At 45.2% G+C, this 21340-nt stretch overlaps 1 protein-coding gene across 3 annotated transcripts in view; it reads left to right on the top strand.

The window, feature by feature from the left end:
* Nucleotides 1-19543, top strand: part of Bcat1 (branched chain amino acid transaminase 1) — a 70574-nt gene extending 51031 nt beyond the window's left edge. For all 3 annotated transcript variants that reach the window (XM_050164710.1, XM_050164709.1, XM_050164711.1), the window contains exons 7-11: nucleotides 4159-4301; nucleotides 9644-9729; nucleotides 11753-11893; nucleotides 14384-14458; nucleotides 17601-19543. In XM_050164710.1, coding sequence (XP_050020667.1) covers nucleotides 4159-4301; nucleotides 9644-9729; nucleotides 11753-11893; nucleotides 14384-14458; nucleotides 17601-17642 — 487 coding nt within the window. In that variant the 3' untranslated portion in view covers nucleotides 17643-19543. The remainder of the gene's footprint in view (nucleotides 1-4158; nucleotides 4302-9643; nucleotides 9730-11752; nucleotides 11894-14383; nucleotides 14459-17600) is intronic.
* The last annotated feature ends 1797 nt before the right edge of the window (nucleotides 19544-21340 follow it).

Below are 21340 nucleotides of genomic sequence, written 5' to 3'. Positions count from 1 at the left end.
ATCCTGGGTCCTCCAAAATCTTCATGGCTGATTTCAGTCAGTTGGTCATTGGCTCTGGAGTGTAACAGTATGATCAAATATCCTATAACATTTCCCCCTTTTTATCTAAATAAAAAGGAAATGTTTTAGCTCTAACACAGCAAAACTATATATAGTAAGAATTACATTCATAATGTCCAGTCCATTTGTATTTGGCAATTTCGGAGAAAATACTCTTATCTATCTATCTTGATGAGTCCAAATTTTTATACCTAGACCACTTTCTATCATACCTTGTAGTACCATCCTAAAAATATCCTTTTAGACCTAAAACATTTTCCTAGATAAACATCATAGTTTCTCAACCTTATAAACTTTATATCTCTTTTGTAAGTTTCTTTTCTGAACTTGGTAAGAAAAAAAATGATATAACTATCTAGTCTTCAATTCCATCAGACCAGAGAGAATAGAATACTACCTGAGTAAACAGGAAGTGCAGTCCAAACAACTTCCAAAACTTTAGAAATGACAGAGACATCTGGACAGTTAGCCAAAGTTCCTCTGCATTGTTGGGGCATCCATCTTTGGCCTAGGATATCTGACAGACTCTTCTGTGAAGTTGGAATTTTGAAGGACTCTCCTCCCTTGTCTTAGCCAAGTTCAACAATCACCTTTTGTGCCTTGCTCGTCCAGTACAGACAGCTTATTGCCAGCAGTTGAGACAAGGGCAGTTTCTCTCCCAGTGGCTAAATTTGCCACAAATGAAAGCAAACTCCATATGGAGGTTCTTTGACGCCCATCATCTTCTCCGAAGTAGACTGGTGCTGCCAGGAGCAGACATGTTTCATCGTCATTTAAAGCCTTATGTTATTAAAATGTTTTAAATAGTATATTCTATCTCTGAAGTGTTTGAAGATCATCTATCTGAAATATCTATTTGACCTTGAAAACACACCTAACATCATAAGTTTGCATGTTATAGATGACTATTAACCTGCATTTCTTAATTACCCTAAATAGTTTATAATAATAACTTTCAAACTATTTATTTGAAACTAAACTTTACATTTTAAATGAGCTGTAAAGGCACAATACATTAAACAAGAGTAGAAAATATATACATACATATGTTCTAACAAATAACCTTAAATTTGTATCAATATACAAAAATCTATACCAATGTAAAATATTTGACATTAATAGCTATTTTTTTTTAGTTTAAAAGTGTTTCATTTTATCCTGTCATTCCTATGTCCACCTCCCTTTCTTTTTTTTATCTTTTCAGAAAGAGATCCCAGAATCTAACCTCCTTTGCTTAGTGTCCTTCTTGACCATGACCAATAACAACTTGCAACCAACCCCACTAAATGATGATAAACACCTATAACTACCAGATGACCAAAAACCACCCACCCCACTTCTTGGGAATGTGGGCGTCGTGTTCTTAAAACTACTTCCTGTTGTCTTAGGACAACAGCATCTTTAGGGGATCCTGGGAAAGTGAAGATGATGATCAAGCTCTGGGAGAGCTAGCTGTTGTCCGGTCTCGATACAATGGGAACATGCAGCGTTTATTGGAAGCCCTGGCTGGAGTGGTCTGAAGCTAACCCGTCTTAGCTAACTGCCTTGACGTTGTAGTCCAAAGCTGATCTGGCTAAGTGGCACTGCCACAGTGTAGGTGGCCTCGTCATTGCAGGATGCCACCATCTTCTGGAGACCTCAGAGGTTACTACCAGGCACAGTCATGGTTCACTGCAGAAAACAGCAATTTAAATGAAAATATACAGCAGATCTTGGAGAGGTTAAAGGACCACAATCTGTTAAATCATCCGGGGTGCTCAAACTTAGTTCCTAGTTACCTGCTTCAGACTCAAGCCCAAAATCGCATACAGGAAGCTAGATGAAGCTTATTTCTAGGATTAGTTATTATTCTATATGATCATTAATATCTATCTGTCTGTCTGTCTCTCTATAGATATCTATATGTATCTTATACAATTTGTAAACTATCTTTTATCTTAGGTAATTAATAGAATCTCCTTTGTATTTTTTTTCCCAGTAGCATTTTATAATTCCCAACAAGGCAAAATTCTCTTCAAAAATTTTCTGTTATCTACATTCGAATCAGCTAATAAGATATCATCCATGTAATGGTAAATTATAGATTGAGGAACCTTTAAGAATTATTTCCAATAACTGTTGTACAAAATATTCTGGGAGGGGCTATTTAACATTCTTTGTGGCAAGACACTACTGGTATCTTCTAACAGGTTGACATTATTATAAGTGGGCACCGTGGAGTCAAACTTTTTTCCATCTTGTTCTTGTCAAGATATAATTAAAAAAAGCAGTCTTCTAAATCCACGCAGACAGGTTTGTCGGTTAAACATTTTAAAGGCAGGGAGGGCTATTGGTACCTTTGAAAGATCAACAGCTGTTGTGCCCTGCTTATGGTACAACTTGAATGGTTGGTGACTCTTAATTCCTTTTAATATTTCTCTCAGAAGCATTCTTTATTTTATGGTTTGTTTCTGAGATTGGAGGAATGTTAATCTGTGTTTTCCATTGCTGAAACAAATCATGTCCCCATAAATTCATTGCTGTGTTAGATTCGTATGGCTTTAATTTTACTATCTATCTTTCTGGCCCTAAACACTCAACTTACCTTGTACTTTGATTTACCTGAGATAAAATTCCAATTCCTAGAAACTCAAATATTTACCCCCTGAAGAGGCCAATCTGGATGCAGAGATTTTGGTGCAATTATTTTACATCTGTGCCTGTGTTAACCAAACCTTCACTTACTATGCATTTATTCGTATTTTTTGCTTTTATCATTGATCATTTATAGAAGTTTGCCAAATTCCTTGCTTTACAGTCTCTCCTGAGAGTTTTGTCTTACCTGCTGAAGCTGTTCTGTCGTCCACAGTACAGGTTATAACAATAGGCATTACGTCCTTTAATTGCTCTGTGGAGGAGTTTCTTCAGTGCCGACAGGGAGTGATTGAACCAAATTTGATATTGGGACCTGTGAGAGTCCCCCCAACACAGTTTGCAGTGGTAAAAGATTACTTCTCCATCCTAGTCCAATGCTGGCTGTTGCCACACTTTCCGTCTACTTCAGAAGGCTGGGATCTTCTGTTTGGGTTATCTCTAGAAAAAACATTCTTTCCAGGAATGTTTTGCCTACAATCCCTTTTCAGATGACCATGCTTATCACAATTAAAACATCTTACCTTTTGACTTTTTCTAAAATTTTTAGAAATCACTTCTGTCAAAGTAGTATCATAAGTGAGATCCAGTATTAGCTGTATTTCTGATCCGTTCATTTTTGGGTGCTGATCTTGTTTTTAAAGACCTGGTCACTCTTTTGCATCACGAATGAACATTTTCAAAAGCCAAAGATTCGATTCATATTTGTCTAACTTCTGGATTTGATATTATTCTATTTACAGGTGAGGTCAATCTTTGCAAAAAATCAGTGAAGGCTTCTTTTGGGCCTTGTATAGTTTTAATAAATGGTTCAGTCCTCTCTCCTGATTCTTCAGCCCTGTCTCAAACATCTACCAAGGTGTGGCCATCAAATCCAAACTTTGCAAATCAGGTACTGGCCATCACTGAGAAGCTGGTCCACTGAGAAGCTGGTCTTGGGAAATATCATGCCTCTAGCCCTATTTTGTCGTTCTATGGCTCTAGCTTCATCTTTCCAGAAGGTGCCTAGTGTTTCTTAACACCAGGCTGTTTGGGGACATGCATGTGATTCTCCTTGTTCCGCTCAGTTGTGATGGTCCCGCATGGGCCCGTGAACATGGATTTCTTTGGTGTTAGAGTCTCTATTGCGCTTTCTTTAATGTTCTGAAGATAAAGTAATGTATTAAAGTGATATCTCGTGTGTGCATGCTTGTGTTTGCATGTGTTCCTGTCTGTCTGTCTTTGTGATTAAAGGTGGGCACAGTGACTCATTGCCTTAGCAGACATTATCAGATCTCACAGCGGGGCGGGGGGAGGGCACTGGGGAGGGTGGTAAGAGTGAACCAACTCCCATGATTTGTCGTCTGACCTCCATACATGCACTCTGGAGTCATGTTGCTCTCTCTCTCTCTCTCATGAATGGGAACTTGAGACCGTAAGAGTGGGTGACACATGTTCGTAACCAGCAGGTTTTCTTCTCCCCACCAGCAATTACGGTGCATCCCTTTTGGCGCAGTGTGAAGCAGCGGAGAATGGTTGTCAGCAGGTCCTCTGGCTGTATGGCAAGGATGACCAGATAACCGAAGTGGGCACCATGAATCTGTTCCTCTACTGGATAAACGAAGATGGAGGTAATTGCTCTTCTGGTGATATGATCGACTGTTGACGACGACAAGGGTCCAGAGGCTGCTATGGAGCTGGCATCAGACTTGGTTTTATATTCTTGTTTCTGTTGTCTGGGTTGAGCCTGTGGCTTAAACCTCAGCTGATGGAGAGATGGCTTGGCACACTAGGGCAGTGGCTGCTGTGGCAGGGGACCTCTGTTCTGTTCTGAGCAACCACGTGGTGGTCGCAACTGTTAGTTACGCAGTGTCAGGGAATCCAGTGCACTCTTCCTGCCTCCATCAGCACTGCACACATGCAACGCACAGACATACAGACAAAATACATATAGTGTCATAGCACTGTCGCTAGTGCTGAGTCTTGGTTAGTTCAGTGGTTGTTCATTCTGTACCAAGTAGTATGTGCTAGTAACCATCTGTTGACTATGGTGGGGGGGGGGGGGTTTAGTGCAATGCTACATGCTAGGCAAGCTCGTTTTAGAGCTACACTTGTGGCCCCCGTTTTACTGTTTATTTTGAGGCTCTCTGTAGTTGCCTGGGGTGGCTTGAACTCACTGTGCACCTCACAGTGGCCTTGAGCTTGCTGTCTTACCTGAGTTTCCAGCATGGTGAGGATACAGACATGCTTTGCTAGGCTTGGCTGGGATGCCCCTTTGACTTTTGTTTGACTTTGTGATGCTAAAGGCATAAGTCAGGACCCTTCTGCCTGTTGTCAGGGCTCCACTTCTGCCCCATACCTCTCTCTCACTCAAGTTCTCTTCAGAATTGGTGTTGTTGCTACACATTTTGATGACATCTCAGAAGTCCTATAGACTTTCTTTTTGTTTTCATTTGATTAACTACACTCTTAGGGCTACAAGGAGGTTCAGTGGTTGGGAATGCTTGCCACCAAGACTGAGTTCAACACTTGATACCCATAAGGTGGAAAGAGAGAACCTATCCCCCAAAGTTGTCCTAGTACCTCCACCTGGATGCCCTGGCACATGTGTATCTGCACATTCCCATGCAAAATGCACAGTGTATATCCTGCCCTGGCCATACATGTTCATTGACTCCTGCTGGCCACTGTATGTAAATCACAGAGATTCTGTTCTTTTGTTTTTTTAAGATCTTGAACTCACTATACAGTCATGGCTGATCCTTCATTCTCTGCTTCCTATGTGTGTGGAATTATAGCATACCTGGCTTGAGGTTTTGTGTTTTTTTTTTTTTTTGTTTTGTTTTGTTTTGTTTTGTTTTTGAGGTAGGGTCCCATTCTGTAGTCTGTGCCAACCCCAAACTTACAGGATTCCTCCTGTCTCAGGCTGTAGAATGCTGTAATTATAAGCATGAGCCCCTATATGTGGCTTAAAATTCAGGGCTGTCTCCAGCATCCTGAATGGTCAGTGTCTGCCTTTGATACGGGTTCAGTGAAATGGTGACACTTTATGTGGTGGAGAAGGAAGTTTCTATCCCACCTGGTCCCACAGCCCTTCAGTGCCAAATAAACACATGGAGGCTTATATTAACTATAAATTATATTAATTATAAACTATCAAAATAAACACATGGAGTTTATATTAATTATAAACTATATTAATTATAAACTGACCCATTGCTCAGGCTAATTACTAACTAGCTCTTACAACTTAAATTAACTCATAATTCTTATCTATATTTAGCCACATGGCCTGGTATCTTTTCTCTTCCCAGAATTCTCCTATTCTGGTTGTCCCACCCATACTTCCAATAAACCAATCAGTGTTTTATTAAACCAATACAAGTGACAAATCTTTACAGTGTAAAAGAGCATCATCTTCTACAATATGATGTTGAGTTAAATGACCCAGGTCAAGGAACAAATTAGACCTTCATTGACCATTAGGATTTTGATTGGTATGTGTAATTTAGGAGCACATTTTTAGACCTGTTTATATTTCTCGATTGCTTATTTCACAGAAAGTAATTGTGGACATTGAAGTGTGAAATGAAGTCAGGTGTGACTGGCTGTTCATGTCTCTACCACCAGTACTAGGAGGTGGAGATAGGCAGATCCTGGGAGAGACCCTGATTCAAAAATAAGGTGGAGAGCAATAGAGGGACTCAGTGTTCTCCTCTGGTTTCTGCATGTATGCACACACCCACATGCAGGCACATGCATACATACACATGCATATGCACACACATGCACACATGTATACATGTACACATGCACCTCACCCACATGTACATACCCACATACACATGAGTATGAACATACATCACACCCACATACACAAGCATATGCACACACGCATACACACACATAAACGCATGCACACACATACACACCCCACACGTATGTACACACTCACATATGCATGTACATGCATACATATACACAGATGCACATGGACACATGCACATACATGGACACACTCACCCACAAACACATGTATATGCACACATACATGTGCACACACACACAGAGAATTAAATGATACTTCTAGGTACAAGCTCCCCGTCTTAGGACCGTGTTGCTTTGCAGAAGCCCCACCCCGCTTCTCCCTGCTTTATTGCTATAACGGGAAAGAGGTGATTCAGATGAGGCAGAGTGCAGCACGGTGTATCTCAGGATGTGTTTCCTCTGGCCCTGGGCATATGATTCAGCCAGATGCAGCAGGTATACTTCTACTCCTGCTGCTTGTACATAAACGAAATTTACCTTGGAATTGTGGGGCTTTCAAGCTGGAACTTCTCATAAATATGCCTCTGAAGTGACGATGCCGGAGAGGTGGCGATGTCGGAGAGGTGGTGGGCACCAACCTCTGCATGCAGGAGACGTCGTCTTCCCTGCCCACTCCTGTGCCCGTTCCTACCCACCCAATACCACACACCACCACAAGCACAAACAGGCACGTCATCCAGAAAAGGCAGTGCCATCATTTATGGGAGATGCCAAGGACTTAACCGTCGCCTGCATCATAGTTGTAGAAGTTATCCAGATGCTGTTCTGGTGACTAACTGTTCCTTCGTGTTCACAGAGCATTCTTGCATGGCTGTAAGATCAGAGTAGAAATAAGAGGCTTTGTCTCCCAACTTTTGTAAAATATCGGAGTCCTCAATAAGAGTAGATTTTATAATCCGCTCAAGCAGATTCTCGTCTCAGAGTGCTCCTTCAGTTGGTGTGTTCACCACCAAGTTAACAGGGTGGGAGTGAGTGGGCCTGGGATGAGCGCTCTGCTTCCAGAGGACCAAATTCAGTTCCCAGCACCTACGTCTGACAGCTCACAGCTGCCTGTAATTCCAGTTCCCTGAGATCCACAGACGTTCACACATGTACAATAATGAAACAGAGTCCTCTCCCTTGGGCGTCTTTAGTCCCCTTCTCTACCTCAGCCGTGATCCGACACTCTAACACATCCTCGCGTGTCTCTCCCGGGAGGGTGAGGAGGAGAGAAAACAGCGGCTCACAGAACTCAGGGCAGTAACCAGCCCCCGGCATTCTCCGAGGAATAGGCTGCATCTGTAGGGTTCTGTTTCCCCCGGCGCAGGCTCCTGTGAGTGTTTGGGTGGCAGGGGAAAATGACTGCTTCTCACCCAAATGTCGGCATGTCATCGGCTCTGTCTGGGGACCAGTGGAACAGATGTTCTGTTCCGTGACCTCAGGCTGGTGGTTACAGTTGGATGCTAAATCCGTTTCCCACAACAGTCTTTGCACACTTGGAGGCTGCTGTTTGTGTTTAACTCGGTGTTGTCTTAGAGTTGAGCTAACTGTAGGAAGGGTCTGTGTGTGTGTGAAAACGGCACACACACACATACAGATGCACACACTTCTGTGTCTAGCTAACGAGCTATCGCAAAACGCGTTTATTTTGAGATCATTAACACTTCGAAAATGACAAGTAGCCTCCGGAACGTTGCCAGAGCCAATTTCTTCTTTCTAAAATTTTCAAAAATAATCTCTACAAATCAAACTGCGGCAGCCTAGCAAAGACGATTCATTCATTCATTTTGTAAAATTAAAAAAATAAATGCTTATTATAGGGGCTTGGGGCATGCCCCAGGGGCTCAGAGAACTGCCCTTCCACAGTTCCCAGGACTTAAGTGGTCAGGATTGAAGTAGGGTGTTTTCCACCTTATGTTTTAAGGTACAAGGTGAGCCTAAGGCTACTGATTTGACAGCCCATCCTTGCCTCTGCAGCACCGATATGAGCCACCCCGTTCAGCTTTTACATGGGTGCTGGGATCTGAACTCAGGCCCTGACTCGGGCTTCCCTGCCCAGACTACCCGGTTCTGAGGCACAGGTTGCTGGCTATGGCACTGGCGTGGGTCCTGTGCACGATTTTATGTTTGCTGCTCTAAGTGCCTACCAGCTTTTATTCACTAAGTAATCGTTCTGATCTAGACGTTTATTGGGAAGAGCGTTCTTTAATTCTCACTTCCGAGAATAGACTTTATTTATTATTATTTGTATGTGTGCGTGCACATGTGTGCATTCCTTAGAAACTGCATTGCTTTACATGTGTGCCGGAGCCCTTGGCAGCCAGAAGAGGGTGCTGGGATCCTCGGAACTAGAGTCACAGAGAGTTGTTAGGTGCCCTAGTTGGGTCCTCTGCAAGAGCAGCCAGTGCTCCTAAGGGTTGAGCCGTCACCAGCCTGAATCTCTTACCCTGGAAGCAGTTCATTGTTCCACAGCTGAAGGAAGCATGGAAGACGACTAAATAAGGAGCTGCCTTTCTGTGTCAAAAAAAAAAAATCTTCCTTTTACAAAAGTTGTATTGCATTCTTTTACGTTGTGTAAAACAAATAGCATGTACACTGTGCACATGTGGGGTGGTCAGGGGACACCCTGTGAGATCAGTTCTCTCTTTCTACCACGGGGTTTCTGGGGGGTTGAACTCAGGGCGCCAGACTCGGAAGCTACCTTTATCCACTGAGCCATCTTGCTGGTCCCTTTTTGGTTTTGCTCATTTAAGAAAATTTGTGTTGTTCTTAGTCGTGTGTGTGTGTGTGTGTGTGTGTGCATCCGCGTGAAGAAGCGTGCCCACAAGGGCAGTGCCCATGGGTTCTGGGAGAGAGGACAAGATCCCTTGGAACTGAGTTACAGGCAATTGTGAGCCTCTTATGTGGGTACTGGGAGCAGAATTCTCGTCCTTGCAAGAGCAATACCTGCTCTTACCCACTGAGCTGTCTCTCTTGTTCTTGTATTAAAATTAGTACCTGGCTGAAAACCGAGTAGATCTTTGAGAGCTTAACGATGCAGGACAGTGGAGTTCACTACCTGCATGTTTATTATTGGTCTAATCGTGGGAAATGTTTCTAACGTGGCAATCGCAGCGGCATGTCTGATGAGTGAGATTTTGCGAACACTCCTGTTTCTAATTAACAGAAGAAGAGCTGGCGACGCCTCCGCTAGATGGCATCATCCTCCCAGGTGTGACGAGACAGAGCATCATCGAGCTGGCGCGGCAGTGGGTGAGTGCCCTTGATCCCAACTTCCAAGTCCAAGATAGGATATCATATCCTGAGGTTCCCACCAATAGTATCTAATCTTCAAATATTCCCTCGAGCCAAAGATCTCTCTAGAAGGTCTGTGTTGGCAAAACCAGCCAGTAAGTATTCTCTAGCAGGGCACACAGAGAGCCAGCTGAACAGGCTGTCTGGGCAATGAGGGCTTCTGACTCGGCTCAATGCATACAGGGCGACTTCTGCTACTAATTTACCTGCGCCACGCTGGGTGTTTCCACGCAGCCCTTAACTTCAACTGTGAGGTGTTCCTCATTGCGCTTGTGACGTATTTATCCCAGTGTGTCCATGACCATTATAGGAGCTACAGGTTTTCATTGATGTATTTATATCAGCAAAATATTGATTTGTCTGTCTTTCTCCCTTTACTGCCCTCCCCCCATCGTCTTAGATTTTTACACATGCTTATTTTAAAATTAAAAACACTTAAAGCAAATATAAAGTTTTCAACAGACTTTCTAATTCATGCAAAGAGGCAGGAGTGTTGACACCTGTGTCATCTGAAGTGACGCAGCATTTGTGAGGTAGATGTGGAGTGGACTGGCAGGCTGGCGTGGGTCTTGGCTGGTGCTTGTGACCCACATGTTCTAAAGGTCCCCAGAGACCACGGGAAGGCTTTGAGCACCCTGTGGCCAGACAGTCCTCGCAGACAAATGTTTAGACACACACATTATCTCAGAGCGGACCAGCCGTTTCTCTGGAAAAGACTGAAAGGAGAGGAAATGGCTAAACAATCCTACACGGTCCAAAGTGGACAGAACCAACTGCCGCCTGTCGGCTGCCACATCGGACATGGCATTTGCAAACCGTTGGTTTAATTTCCAACAGCTTGCTCTGTCCCAAATGTGTCTGCATTTGGAGAGATGGCTGTTCGAAGCGCAGTAGTTTGTTTTTATTAGGAGAACAAATCGACCAAGTACGCAAGACCCGATGACAGGGTGTGAGCCTGCGTGTGTCCCACACCTCCCGTTCCCAAGCTTGGAAAACAGGTTATCATGGAGGGGTCTTTCTTGACTTCTTAGCTGCAGTTTATTTTAAAGCTTGCTTGAAACAGACAGAGTGCCAAGAGGCTCTCGGGGTCACCGCGACTTGCCAGGGAGCTAGTCCAGAGATAAGGACGAGCCCAGTAAACATGATTCTGTTGACTTGCAAGATGGGTTATTTTGTTTTCTGTTTTTTTTTTCTCTCCAGAACACAGACCTTAATTGTTGTCAGTAATGTTTGCTGATTGCTGATTTCTGGAACACAAATTGTTTAGCAATTTAATTTTGTACAAAATCACAACACTGCTAGGTTTAATTCTCATAAAATCAAAATATTGGCTCCTAACAGTGACTATTTCAGTTATATCAGCTGAGTTATGATTCTTACCAGTTTCAAAAGCAATCAGATCAAGCTTAGTTCAGATCTAGTCCTCTGCTTACTAGCTGCTTGGTCTTTTTTGTTTTTTTGAGACAGGGTTTCTCTGTAGCTTTGGAGCCTATCCTGGAGCTAGCTCTTGTAGACCAGGCTGGCCTCGAACTCACAGAGATCTGCCTGCCTCTGCCTCCCGAGTGCTGGGATTAAAGGAGTGAGCCACCACAGCCCAGCCTAGCTGTTTGGTCTTAAGGAAGCTCCTCAACCTCCTGGAAGCCAAGTGTCCTCCCTCTGAAGTAGAGGAGGTGACGACACCTTCAGAGCCTGGCACGGGGCAGGAACATGGGAAATGGCAGCTCCCCCAGTACTGATGTATGATGCCACCAATTTCTCTCCTTTATTATCAAAGACGTGGAGAATGTAGTTAGTGGGAGACCTAATCCATGACAGCATGTAGGTCTTGAACCAGGCATGTGTGAGAACAAGCCACGAATGCTCCGGGAACATCTTGATGACTTCTTTTGTGAAAGCCGTCATTTGGAAGTTCAGCCAGACCCAAAGGTAAGCACTGACTTTTCTCTTTCTCTTCTTTGTTTATTTTTGCTGTTCCACACAGGGTGAGTTTAAGGTGTGCGAGAGGTACCTCACCATGGATGACCTGACCACCGCCCTGGAGGGGAACAGAGTGAAGGAGATGTTCGGCTCAGGGACGGCCGGCATTGTCTGTCCAGTCTCAGGAGTTCTGTACAAAGGCCAGGTAAGACAAAAGATTCTATATGTTAGTCATTTCTAAAGTCAGCTTGTGCCCTGGGCTTGGCAAGATGGCACAGTGGTGGAGACACCTGTCATCCAGGCTGAAAACTTGAGTTTCGGTCCCTGGGACCCACATAACGGAAGGAAAGAAGCCAACTCTTGAAGCTTCTCATGTGTTTGACAGCACCGCACTCTGCCCGACGCTCTCAGTCAGTAAGCAAATAAATGAATGGGATTATGAAATACATAAACACTTACCTGTCATGTAATGAAGTCATAAAATGTGTGAGGGAAATTTGAGCGGGTTGGGCCTGTGTTGGCACAGATCTTCCATCTTCCCGGCGGTTTAGTGAGGGCTCAGACATGAATAGCGAGTCAGCCGTGTCCTTGGCAAGTGTGGAGCTGTGGGCAGGGGGGAACGGAACGACTAACATAGCTGCCTCGTTCTGTCTGCCTGCTGAGGTAGGCTGCACAGCAGGAAGCTCAGTGTTCCCGCTTCCAAGGAGCGGAGCGACAATAGGCACGAAATGTACATGAGAACTGCCCGCTCTGTCCTCTGCCGCCGTCACCGTTGTCGGACTCAGACCTCTGGAGCAATTCGAGGATTATTCTTTCCTACACTTTCCCATTTTTAAAGAACAGATTTATTTTATTTCACGTGTACGGCTATTTTGTATGCATGTCTCTCTGGGCACTGTGTACACGCAATGCCACGGATGCCAGAAGAGGGTGCTGGAGCCCCTGAAATTGCTGCCACAGGTGGTTGTAAGTCACTCTGTGGGTGCTGGGAATCAAATCGGGGTCTTCTGGAAGAGCAGCCCGTGCTCTTAACCATGCAGCCCCCTCTCCAGCCCCCACTTAGCCATCTTACTTGTGCCATGTGTGCGTTATCTTGCCAGTGGGAGGCCTTTCTCCACCACAGCAAACCCAGTCCTGCACATCATTCAGCCTGTCTTTTTTTGAGATAGAATTTCTGTGTAACAGCTCTGGCCGCCCGAGAACTAACTTTGTAGACTAGGCTGGCCTTGAACTCACAGAAATCTGCCTGCCTGTGCCTCTCAAGTGCTAGGATTAAAGGTGCGTGCCACCACTGCCCAGTTTAGCCTCTACTTTTAGAGTGTAAAGATAGGAATTATTTTTACAGGCATTCTATAAATGTGTCACTGTTACTCTATATTTGTATGGGCAGTCTGTAACTGTAGGCATTATTCTGTAGGTGTACAGGCAGTCTGTAACTGTAGGCATTATTCTGTAGGTGTACAGGCAGTCTGTAACTGTAGGCATTATTCTGTAGGTGTACAGGCACACAACTATTCTGTAGTTGTGTGCTTGTTATTCCTATAAGACTAACTGCTTCAAATGACTTGTTAAATGTAAATTCCCCTGACTTTTGCGTTCAACATTACAACCTCAACTGATTGGGTTTACAATGGTGATGATGATGATGATGATGTTTTACTTGACATTTCAGCGTTTGCTTTCCAGGGGTGGTTGCTGATACAGTTTCACGCACAGATTATTTCACTGTGGAAGAACTACCTGGTTTTCTATCCATGTGGCAGAGAGCTGGGGAGGGAGGCATGCATGCCAGAGAGGGATCTAGAAAAACAAAGAGGGAAAGAAGAGATTGCAGGAGGCTAGTTTGAGCATTTTTTGGCAGTGTCTATGTGTGATATTGGTCCATTTTGGTAACTAAAATCCACTTGTTACACCACTCTAGAAATAAAAGTTTACAAAGGTTAACTTATTTTTAATGCTTCTCCTAAATGCTTCTGGGAGGCATTCAGAGCCCAAAGGGCTTGTAATTATCCTATTACACTAAAAGGCATAATAAGAAGAGTGTTTGAGAATATGAGCTATCTACTAAAATCAAAGCATCAAAAGCCAGCCTGCCAGCAAGGCATGAACGGGCAGGACTCAGATACACACTACGGGCACGAAATCTCTTTCAGCTATGAATTTAGCCTGCCTTCCCATGGGAGTTACAGCCCTTGGAGGTACACCCTGCCCTAGATGCAGGTTCAGAAACCCTTTTGTGAATGGGGATGAGACTTGCTTTCATTTATCCCTTTGAAATGACTTGCTTTGGTTTGTTGCAAAATATCTTTGAGTTCTGGATTCTTGGCAGAGGGTTCAACAGAGGGCAATTATTCATCCTATGAATTCTTAGAATCCTGAGTTCCTCTACTGTTTCAGGGACCTCTTCTAGTCTCCCGAATCCCTTAGACCGTCCGAAGAATGCCACTCAAACCTTCTGTGCGCTTGATTGAGTTGGTAGGAAACGAACACGCTGTCACTGGCTGACTTTTTTTTTTTTTTTCCAAATTCTGAGCAGGGATAACTCAGGTGTAGGAGGTAGCGTGTGTGGTAGGTATGCTGGGGTGCCTCTCTGGGCCTAGCAGAGTTGCCATCATGTCACAGGAGTGCCACGTGTGCTCCTGTCCCTGCCATGTGTGCTTCCCACCCTCAGAGCGCTCTCTCCCCTCTTCTGCAGATGCTGCACATCCCAACCATGGAGAATGGGCCCAAGCTTGCAAGCCGCATCCTGGAAAAGTTGACCGATATCCAGGTAGACGTTTTTTACCAGCTGGGGTTGGGGATCCGCTAAGAGATGGCTCAGAGGTTAAGAACATTACTGCTCTTAAAGAGGACCTGAGTTCATTCTCCCGAACCCACAAGTGGGCTCACAGTTCTAGTTCCAAGAAATCTGATGGCCTCTTCTGCATGCCTGAGGCACTCCCTGCATATAATGCACCTATGCACATGCAGCAAAAACATTCAGATACATAAAATAAAAGTAAAGAAAATATCGCAAACAAACCCACCTTGGGGCTCATAATCATAAGATGCTTGGTGAGGTGGCACACCCCTTTAATACCAGTACTTGGGAAGTATGGGCAAGGGGATCTCTGACTTCAAGGCCAGCCTGCTCCACATAGGGAGTTCAGGTCTACCGGCAATATATGGTGAGGCCTGTCTTAAAAAAAAAAAATTAAAATAGAAAAAATTCATATAGGGGGTGGGTGATTAAAATGCTCACTGTCCATTGTACTCAGGTCCCCAGAATCCTATAGAAGTACTGGATGGACACAGCAACCCAGCTGGTGATTCCAGCTTGTGAATTACTAAGTGAATAACTAAGTGGTTAGTGAGACCACCATATTCGTGAGCTCTGGGTTTGACTGAGAGACCCTACCTCAAAGAATAAGGTAGAAGAATGTCGGCCTTGGGATTTTCCATGCATGTGCACACGTGTACATCCACAGACACATGTATCTATATACATACAGAAATGCATAACACACACACTGGAAAAAGAAACAAATAATAAAGGACATGCATGGTAGAACATTTGAGACAGCCAGACCTTTTCTCTCTTGACTTTCATGTTCTTTAGCGACGGTGGCATTGACTCTAACATGGGCTGGGGATGTAGCTTGCCTGGCAGCGGGCTTTCTAACACGCATGGCACCCTGGGTTGTGATGCCTACATCCACTGGGTTTTGTGTGCACGTCTACAGTTCAACACTTGGGTTGGAGGTGGGAGGATCAGAAGGTCGTGGCCTTCAGATACGTTGCGAGTTTGAGGCCAGCCTAGGCTACGAGACAGCCGGCCTTTAAAAACAACCCAAAGAGCCCGACAATTCACTCGGAACTCATACAGAACAGAGAGACAAAGAGGTCGTAAGCACAGGCACAGGTGATCAGGAAGTGCCTCAGAGCCACTCACCACGTACGAGCACCGTGTATTTCCCAGCGTGTGTAAGCACCAGGGCCAACCACCCGCAATCAAAACCACATCTTTTTTCCCTCAATTATTTTGTGCTTGTGTCCTCAAGTCTCCAAATTATTCCCTTACAAGAGGGCAAATTGGTACTGATAGCCAAGGGACTAGCTAGCCTGTTTCCAAGAACAACAATTTTGGCAATTACTGAGGGAGCAAGAAAAGAAGGATGTTACATCATGTTTGAGATTCGATCTCTTTGGGTGTTACATGGAAACATGATGTTTCCCTACAAAGTGTCCCGCAGATTTTGAAGACAAGGGTAATAACCAGCAAAGCAAGGGAAAGAGAAACCGAGGCTCTTGCCAGTATGACCCAGGGGGAAATCTCTGAAACCTCGGATCTGACTTGACGTTTAGACTTTTAGTGCCAGGCTAAGTAAGTACTTGTCCGATGGGGCCAATAACCCACACTGTCCAGGGTGCTAGGTTACTATACATACCTGCTGCAGGCGAGAGTTCAATACAAGGTTATTCTGTTTTCTTCCCCCCTTTCTTTCTATTTATAACCAAAAAAAAAAAAAAAAGCATTCCTGGTTTTTTTTACAGAAGCCGAGGTAAGCGTGGGCAACGCTGCTGCCTGCTCTTTTGTTTCTGCCCACCAAGCAGCGCCCAGTCTTTAGGTCAGCTCTGTTCTCCAGATGCTCTGTGTCCCGTGATGCTGCCTGCCTCTGCTGAACCTCCTACGGTTTGGTTTACAGGGTCACGTTTGTCCTTCAGCGTTCATCCCTTGTGGGACTCTGTATCACTGGGTTTGCTTTTGAGACAGGGTCTCACAGTGTAGACCAGGCTAGCCCTGAATCTCTGTGGGAACCTTTTAAATACCCCCTGAGCCACCTAAGACCCTGACATTCCTTTATAATCAGTCACACGTTTGTCCCCTCCTCCAGCTGTTTTAATGCTGGAGGTTTTTCCTTCTCTTTATGTCCCTGGGGGTTTCACTTGGGGTCTAGGGTAGAGAATACAGACAGTAATATTTCTTCACTGAACGGAATGAGAAGCCGAGATAAATTTCTTTAAACCAAATCTTGTGTTGCTCCTAAGTATTTACATATCCTAAGAAGAGATAGGAAAAGTGTCTTGAACAATGTGGCATTGGTGGCCTTCAAAGTCAAACACTCGAGGCTAGGAATTTTACAAGGAAAGGCTTGTCCAGCTTTTAGAGAATCGATGTTGGTCTGGTCTCTGAGATTGGCAGGTGGCAGCTTCCCATGCAGCTTAGGTGGATCCACTGTGCCAGGTGACCAAGCCACACACCCTAAAGTTCTGCTATCGTTCAGTAGCGTCACCCTGGAGAAAGGCCTTCAAACCAGGGCCGCCGAAGGAGACCCAACCGACTTCACATCACTGGAAGTGCCAGACTCCCCTTCCAAAGCACGTTTGCCTGTCTGGATGGATACTGACCCGGCTATACCAGCCCCAGGGCGGCTGGAGCCTGGGCCTCATGATCAGGGAAAGCAGTATGAACAATGAGCTCTTGGCTATGGGATGGGAAAAGGCAGCTACAGGTTCACAATAAGGCCATTTTCATTTTATTGATCGAGGTAGGGTCTCATATAGCCCAGGCTAGCCTTAAACGCCTGTAGAGCAGGACCTGCCTTCATCGTCCAAGGGCTGGGATTGCAAGCATGTATTGTCACCCCTGATTTACTGATTTTTTTTGTAGATTGATTTTTGTTTTTAGTTACGTGTGTATGGGGATGCTGGAGGGGTTGAAAGTGTATGGAGGCCAGAAAGGGCCTTGGATCTATGGAACTGGAATCACACATTTGTGTGCAGACACCCAGGTCCTCTAGAAGGTCCGTCTGTGCTTTTAACAGCCACGCCCTCTCCAGTGCAGTAAACAAGCCCATTGGACAGTTGTGGCTGCTCAGGTTTGCTCAAGTCTTGGTTTTACACTGAAACATGTGTTTTTGCTTTTGTCGTAGTACGGAAGGGAGGAGAGTGACTGGACAATCGTGTTACCCTGATGGAAAATCTCAGTGGGTCGGTGGTGTGCCACAGAAGACAGACCTCTGCCCCGAACCATGACCGCCTGTTTAGTTTTCTATGTTAGAGTTGCAGTGTTCATGTGTTACCAAGTTGAGGTTTTCCCTCGAGCCACAGGAAATTGTCGGTACCAGATATCACCCGTAAACGCGGTAGTGACTGGTTACTGTCGCTTTCTCTACCGGAGCTTTCTCTGAGAAGATATCGATGCCTCCCTTTGTCCTGCACAAGATCCAAATGTCTGTTTGTTAGCAGAAGGTAGCGTTCCCCCAACCAATGAGACGTCTGTATGTGCGGAAGGATGGCTGAGGACATTTCATAGGTGGTGTCCCTGTGGCTCGTGGGTAGCCTTGGGAACACTCAGAGCAGGGCTTTTTGTTATTGTTGCCGGTGAGTTTTTTTTTGGGTTTTGGTTGGGAGTTGAACTCTCTAGGTAGCCCTGGCTTGCCTGGTGCTCCCTGATGTCTGCCCAGGCTGGTCTCAGACTCAACACAGTCCTCCTGCCTCCGCCTTCTAAAGCCGGGTGACGGCTGGGCACGGTCATGTCTTGATTTGTTTTTTTGTCTTTGAGTCAAAAATGCAGTCACCTGGATTTCTTCCCTCCATGCTTTTGTAGGTCCTTAAGTCCAAGCTAAGGAGGAACTGTCCCTCCCTGGTATCAGGGTCTGCCACAGTTTTACCTGGGGGTCTCTGAGGTTCAAGCTCATTGCCCCCACTGCCTTTTGTATTAGAACTGCCTGCTCACCATGCTGCTATGGACTAGGGACCCTATGCCTTCTAGATGGTTGTATCCTCAAAGCCCAGCACATGGTAGGTGTTTGGTACGTATTTACTATAAAAACAAACACTGAAGTGTGCTTCCTGTCTCTGTGCTGGACCGCTTTCGGAAGCCATGCCCGATTTTGGAAGCACACCGCAGCATCACCTCACACTGTCTTTCTTGTCCACTGACTCCTACATCATGGTTGGTTGGGAGAATGATGTTACATTTTAAGGTTATCTTGGAGCTGAAGTGATTGCCCCGGACAGAATTCATGATAAAGTGCCAACCACATGGAAATGACAATGCTGTACTTTGAGTATTATATGCCAAACAAAAGGGTAGATAGGGAGACGCTCTGGGTTTTGATCTTCATCCACATTTTGTGCCATTCTCTTGGGTGAGCATTGATGAGCCACCTGGCTGGGAAACAGAACAATTCCAGACAGTGTTTCCCGTGTTTAGGGACTGTGAGTGGAAAGGTCTTTCATTTCCCGGTTTATCCAGGAGAGAGTCGTGTCTGCTCTTTAGCCTTTGCATTCAGAGTCAGGAGCCCAAGTCTAGTGGTGTCCAGATGTGCTCCCACAGATGTCTGGGCAGCCAGAGCTACACACAGGAAGCCTGAGTTACACAGGCCCAGGATTTGTGCTCCTTTGCTACCGCGCCCGGTGATGTTGGTGCGGAGAGCAAATAAGAACGGCAAGCTTTGACATCGGAGATTGTGGGAGGGAACAGCGTCAGCTGAGCAACAGTGTCTCAGCGTCAGCACAGGGGCCACATCACTGCAAGGCCCAGCTTCTTTCTTAAGCAGACAGAAAGAAAGAGGCATTGTGAGCAAGGCTCGGCTTTCAGGGAACACGGTCAGAAGGTCTTGAAGGGACTTAAGGGGACGGTAGTGTAAAGGTGGTGACATGGCGACACTGGGTGAAGGGTTTGTAGAAGCACAGTTACGCACTCAGAGATGGCCTTGTGCCGCAGCCATCTTGAGTGTGGCACTCTATGTTTGTGTTAAGGACCCGAGGTGGTTGTATTCTGCAACAGATAAATTCTTCATTGTTGGCAGGCTCTTCAGATCTGTGATTATGCACACTTTGCTGCTGTCAATAAAACAACTGAAAAGCACACTGTCTCGTGTCGTGAAACCGGCAAGCTTGCGTGTGTGAAGTTATAGTATGTCCCAAGGGTTGGGCATGTTTGAGCCATGGCAGCACCAAGCGTAAGGACTGAGGGCACCAGACGCCTGAAACCACACGACCATCTCAAATGTTTGAGCAAGAAATAAAAGGGGCATGTAAGAACCACCCTGGGCTGGCGAAGTGGCACAGGAAGGAAAGTCCTGGCCACCCAGCCTGATGACGTAAATTCAGTCCCAGGACTGACCTGGCTAGAGGAAAGAACTGACTTCTACAGGTTTTCCTTTGACCTCTGTGTGCCTGCCATAGAATGCTCCTAACCATCCCCTAACACAGTACATGAGTAAATCAAGCAAACAAACCATCTCCCCTGGCTGCAGTGTTTTGTCCCTGCCTTTCAGTGGGGCACAGAAATGCAATTGCTGTGAGAGCCAATCGCAAACATCCACTTGGGGATGTCCGGGAGTTTCTCAGACTGTCATCTGAAGGGAGATGACCTCCCTGAGTTCGGATGGCGAGACCTAATGGGCTGGGATGTGGGCCTCGAAAGGGAAGGGAACCTGTTGAGGGACAGCATTCCTGTGTCTCTGCTTACCGACCTACCAGGCTGTGAACAAGCAGCCTGGACTCCTCATCACAGGGCTGCACGCAGCCATCCATCTGGCCATGAAACCTTCCTGCCATGAAGAGCACATCTCCTCAGACTGAGACAAAATCAGTCCCCTTTTCTCTACTTGCTTTTGTGAGGTATTTAGCTGTGAGCAAAGTTACTAAAACTGGTCTTCTGTTTTCTGCCGTAATGAGTTCACCTCTCTGACAAATGATGCTCCAGCATGTGGCTAGTTACCTTCAGAATACAAAATACTTTACAAAGATACATGGTCAAGGCCCAATAGCATAAAAAAGACCTTGTAACTATATTAGGTCTTGATCATCTTGCCTTCAGATGCACTTGCCTTTGAGAGAATAAAGCCAAATCCATAAATATACTTGTTATATATGCATTTTTACAATTATGTGTATAGATGCTTTTTTCCTGATTTCATGTCTGTCTGTGCACATATATGTGCCAGATACCCATGGCTGGAGAAGGATATTGGAACTCATAGGACTAGAATTTCACAGGTGTGAGACACCATGTGGGTGCTGGGAATTGAACATAGGTCCTATGGAAGAGCAGCCAGTGCTCTTAACCACTGAGCCATCCCTCCAGCCCCACATATGTACTTTGGTGGTTTATTCAAATTAATGTAAGTGTAACAAAAACCAAAGGGTTTTTTTTTTTTTTAAGAATTGCCATAAATTGAACTTAAGAGAATCCTGTGTTAAGACCTGCACACATTGTTAACCTGTGAAAATCTCGGTCCATGCCAATATCGCTAACAGGGAATTAGATGTAAGTGTTGGGGTCAAAGCCTAGTGGTAGAACAGTTGACTAGAAAGCCCAAGGCAGTGGGTCCGATCCTCCAGCATCGAGGGACAAGAAAAAGGGAGAAAGACACAAGACACGGAATGGGGAAAGTCCTTCCCCTTCTGACAGCGTCAATGCTGCTCTCCCCCAGGAATGACTAGGGAGACACGTCGTTGCTGAGGGAGGGGACACACATTGCAGGTCTCCTTCAGGGTTGGACATGTCTCTGTTGACATGAGAAGTACAGATAGTAAGAACGGGGTTTCCAGCTTTTGTGATGATTTTTCTGCAAGGTTGATTTAACATGATCTTAAGCATATTCTCCGCATGAAGGGGCTGAGCCCACATAAGACACGTGACCAAGCTTTCCTGTCG

The sequence above is a fragment of the Alexandromys fortis genome, unplaced genomic scaffold, assembly GCF_014885135.2.
Source record: "Alexandromys fortis isolate MF-2015 unplaced genomic scaffold, M_Fortis_MF-2015_v1.1 scaffold_153, whole genome shotgun sequence".
Classification (NCBI taxonomy): Eukaryota; Metazoa; Chordata; class Mammalia; order Rodentia; family Cricetidae; genus Alexandromys; species Alexandromys fortis.
Note: the sequence above shows the minus strand (reverse complement) of the source record. Positions and strands in the feature narration are given on the sequence as shown.